At 35.8% G+C, this 3,636-nt stretch overlaps 1 protein-coding gene across 1 annotated transcript; it reads right to left on the reverse strand.

Annotated features, from left to right (window-relative positions):
• Positions 1 to 392: 392 nt before the first annotated feature.
• LOC140862274 (uncharacterized) lies at positions 393 to 740 on the reverse strand. Its single transcript, XM_073265285.1, has one exon. The coding sequence runs from the start codon at positions 738 to 740 to the stop codon at positions 393 to 395; it is 348 nt and encodes a 115-aa protein (XP_073121386.1).
• Between the last annotated feature and the right edge of the window lie 2,896 nt (positions 741 to 3,636).

Raw genomic sequence — 3,636 nt, forward strand, 5'->3', positions numbered from 1 at the left:
TCTTAGAAACTTCTGATAGATTTTCTAGTGCAATCTATCAGAGGGATTAATTATCCGTTCATGGACCTGATTGAAGAACAGTTCGTCCATCAGTTCCAGGGATATACAACAAGAGCAGAGAAATCTGTTGGTGTCCAAAATCTCGATTCGAGATTAAAGGTAAAAATTTTATAATCGTTATTTAATTTTTACACACACAATTTAATCGTAAGGTTGATACCCATTATGGAATCGTTCCATATAAAAAAAATTTAAACTTCCGCTGCACCGGGTATCAATCCTGATTGATCTGATCGCCGCGTTCTCCAACAGATGGCTCTGCCAACCATATAGTTTGCATCATTTACATGATCTATCATATTTGGAAAAATTGAATCAATCAATTGATGAATTTATTGTTCACCTTCCCATGGTATGATAATCGAATCTGGTAATTTTATAAAATCTTCATTCATAGTATGCTGCAATCCATCACCTACACGCAAGAGGAATTGTGAAAACTCCATATCTTGAACAGATCTCATATTTTCTTCAAGGTGTAGTATCTGAACGCAATGCCAAAATGTTGACGTTGAAATGCTTGCAGCAATCTGTGCTTCTTTTGATCCTCGTTTAACAATCGGTAGTACTTGCCGAAAATCACCACCAAAAGTCATTGTCTTCCCTCCAAATGGCAATTGGTTTTCCATAATATCTTGGAAACTCTTATTAACACTCTCAAAAGCACAACGATTTGTCATTGGAGCCTCATCCCAAACTACAGCTGATGCAAGCCTTATGAGATCTGCAAGATCTGTCTGTTTTTTTTATTCTGCAGCGTGTTGATGCGGTTGGTCTAAGTGAAATTTGAAAACATGAATGTACAGTTCTTCCTCCTAGCAATAATGTAGCGGCAATTCCAGATGTTGCTACCACAATGATAATTTTACTGATATTTCTTAATTGTGCTAACAGTGAGTGGTACAAAAATGTCTTACTAGTTCCTCCAGGGCCATTAATGAAAAAAAGTTTTGATTGGTTATGCATAGTACTTTCCATAATGTTGTCAAACACAATTCTTTGTTGAGAATTTAAACGTTCAATTGATCTCAAATCATCGTAAAAAATATGGATAGAAAGCTCATCCTCAGTTATTATAAGTAGTGGTGTGTCCTCAAAAAACTCAGCATTTAATGATGATGGTAAATCAAAATCATCAAGTTTTTTTTTTGTACTGATGCAACAACCTTCGTATCTCAAGCAATAATTTGTTTATAATGAAGTTACTTCATGAAATTTCTCTACCATAATCTTCACACATATAAGGATGGACTCATCCGAGAGTTCTCGAACTCTCCCTGGTTCACAGAACACCAATATGGATACAAATAACCTTCTTAGGGAAGATGGCATTCTAACAGAGCATGCTTCTCGCATACATTGTTGAACATAATCATCTTGTTGTAGAAGTCCCTTAATTTTGGCAGCCTCTTTAAATGTTGAATATTGAACCTCATTCACAGTCATTAGTTCCTCAAAGGATGAAACGACCCTAACTCTAATTTAAATAATAATTAAATAAAATGCAGATTTTAAGAAAATTTTTGGCATGACCTATCTATTTATATTTAAACCCGCCTGTCACAGACAGCAACTACAAATATAACCAACAATACTGAATAAACTAGACCGAGAAATGAACGAGAACCGGAGAAAAAGATTCGACATTCCAAACGTTCATAAATCATATAATTTGATAATTACATGCCCAAATACAATCGATAAATCCTTACGTTTGCATTAATCCAATCAACAAAAAGAATGAAAGACTATAAAGAATTAAAGTAAACTTTTTGCGGAAGACTAACATAGGTCGGAGGGATGTTTCGTGCCCGCATCACAGTCCACTCGAAAGTCTTACCCCTCGATCTCAAAGATAACTTAACCTGCTCCAAATAGATGTAGTGAGCCTAGGGGCCCAACAAGAATATGGTGAAGTAACAAGGGTTTAAAATACATGCAAAAATATTTAAAATATTGTACTTATAATACTTTGAAACTTACTCAGACAAGTTGAATGATAAAAAAGAATGAGACTTACTGCATGAAATGAACTCACACATAACTCATACTTTTAAACTTGTAACTTTCTTAAACTTAATATGAACCTCGTGCATAACTGAAACTGAATAAAATGAATTGAACTGAATAAACTGAACTGAATAATACTTTGTGCCCTTTCTTTAAACAAAGTAAACTTCCCAAAAAGGGAGAACTTAAATATAACATATGCATGGCTAAGTCTAACATAATGAATGTAACTGAATAAACTCTACTGAAACATAGTCATATAAATTTTGAACTGTAACTGTGAATTTAGATCCTTGAATTGTGACTCTGTACCTTCGATCATGATCATGATTGCAGTGCACTATGCCGCAAGGAAGTCAGGATAACCCCCAACTCGTCTTGCCCATACTTGGTAAGGGAAGTCAAGTTTTTTCCCAACTCGTCCAAACCCATACTGTTGGAAAACGGTGTTCAGATCAATCAGAATTGATACTCGGTGCAGCGGAAGTTTTAAAATTTTATATGGAACGATTCCATATCATGGGTATCAAAACTTTACGATTAAATTGTGCGTGTAAAAATTAAATAATAATTAAATTTTTACCTTGAATCTCGAAACGAGATTATGGACACCAACAGATAACTCTGCTCTTGTTGTATATCCCAGGAACTGATGGACGAACAATTCTTCAATCAGGTCCAAGAACAGAATTCGAATCCCTCTGATAGATTGCACTAGAAAATCTATCAGAAGTTTCTACGAAGAGAAATAACAGATTTGATCTGTTAAACCAGACTGCAAATTCGAAATTCACAGGCTGGAATTTTCGAACAGAGAGAGGAGAGGGGGCGGCCACACCTAGAGAGAACAGCTAGGGTTTTTGAAAATTTTGTGACCTCTGTTGTGTAATTTCTGTACTGCAATAACTTATTTATAATGTGGGCTGCTAACAGCTTAGGGCCCATTAGTCATAAGTTCAAGCCTGACAAGCAAAGCCCGCATGTTCAGAAATTAATATAAAATTCATCGTGACTCAGATTGATAAACCAATTTCACCAATGTGCACAGAAACCATTTCCGCATCTTTTAAAGTCAAGATAAATTTTCTGAATCCGAATTCAGTGATTTCCAAAAAAATGCTCATCCCTATGTCATTTTAGGAAATCTTACTCTTCTACTCTGATATAAGAAGTCCCACTTCTTTATTCACTAAATTTAACTCTTTAAATTTAATTATCTCAACGGGGATTAAAAATCTATTACTTGTGTGACCCTCAATGGTTCAGGGATACAGCTAGCCGTGGGCTCACAACTCCTTGTGACTCGGAACAACAATTTCCGACTTGCCCATCGAATCATGGTAAGAGCGCCTAGCAACATCGCCCCATGATTCCCTAGGTATCACTGATAGTGCCTGCAAGAACCAATAGATTTTGGTTAGCGTAAAGTACGGTCCCTTCATCCAAATATCCCGATCGAATCAACAATCATTGGTAAATCGAGAGTCGTTCGAGATTCGATAACTATGCAATACACCTTGAAGATCAAATAGTGACATCGCATGTGCTACTAAGAAACCATTTCTT

Source organism: Henckelia pumila, chromosome 4 (assembly GCF_033568475.1).
Source record: "Henckelia pumila isolate YLH828 chromosome 4, ASM3356847v2, whole genome shotgun sequence".
In the NCBI taxonomy this organism is placed as follows: domain Eukaryota; kingdom Viridiplantae; phylum Streptophyta; class Magnoliopsida; order Lamiales; family Gesneriaceae; genus Henckelia; species Henckelia pumila.

Bases quoted from the DNA above. Each gene is read 5' to 3' on its own strand.
- LOC140862274 (XM_073265285.1), bottom strand. From the start codon at position 740: ATGACAAATCGTTGTGCTTTTGAGAGTGTTAATAAGAGTTTCCAAGAT.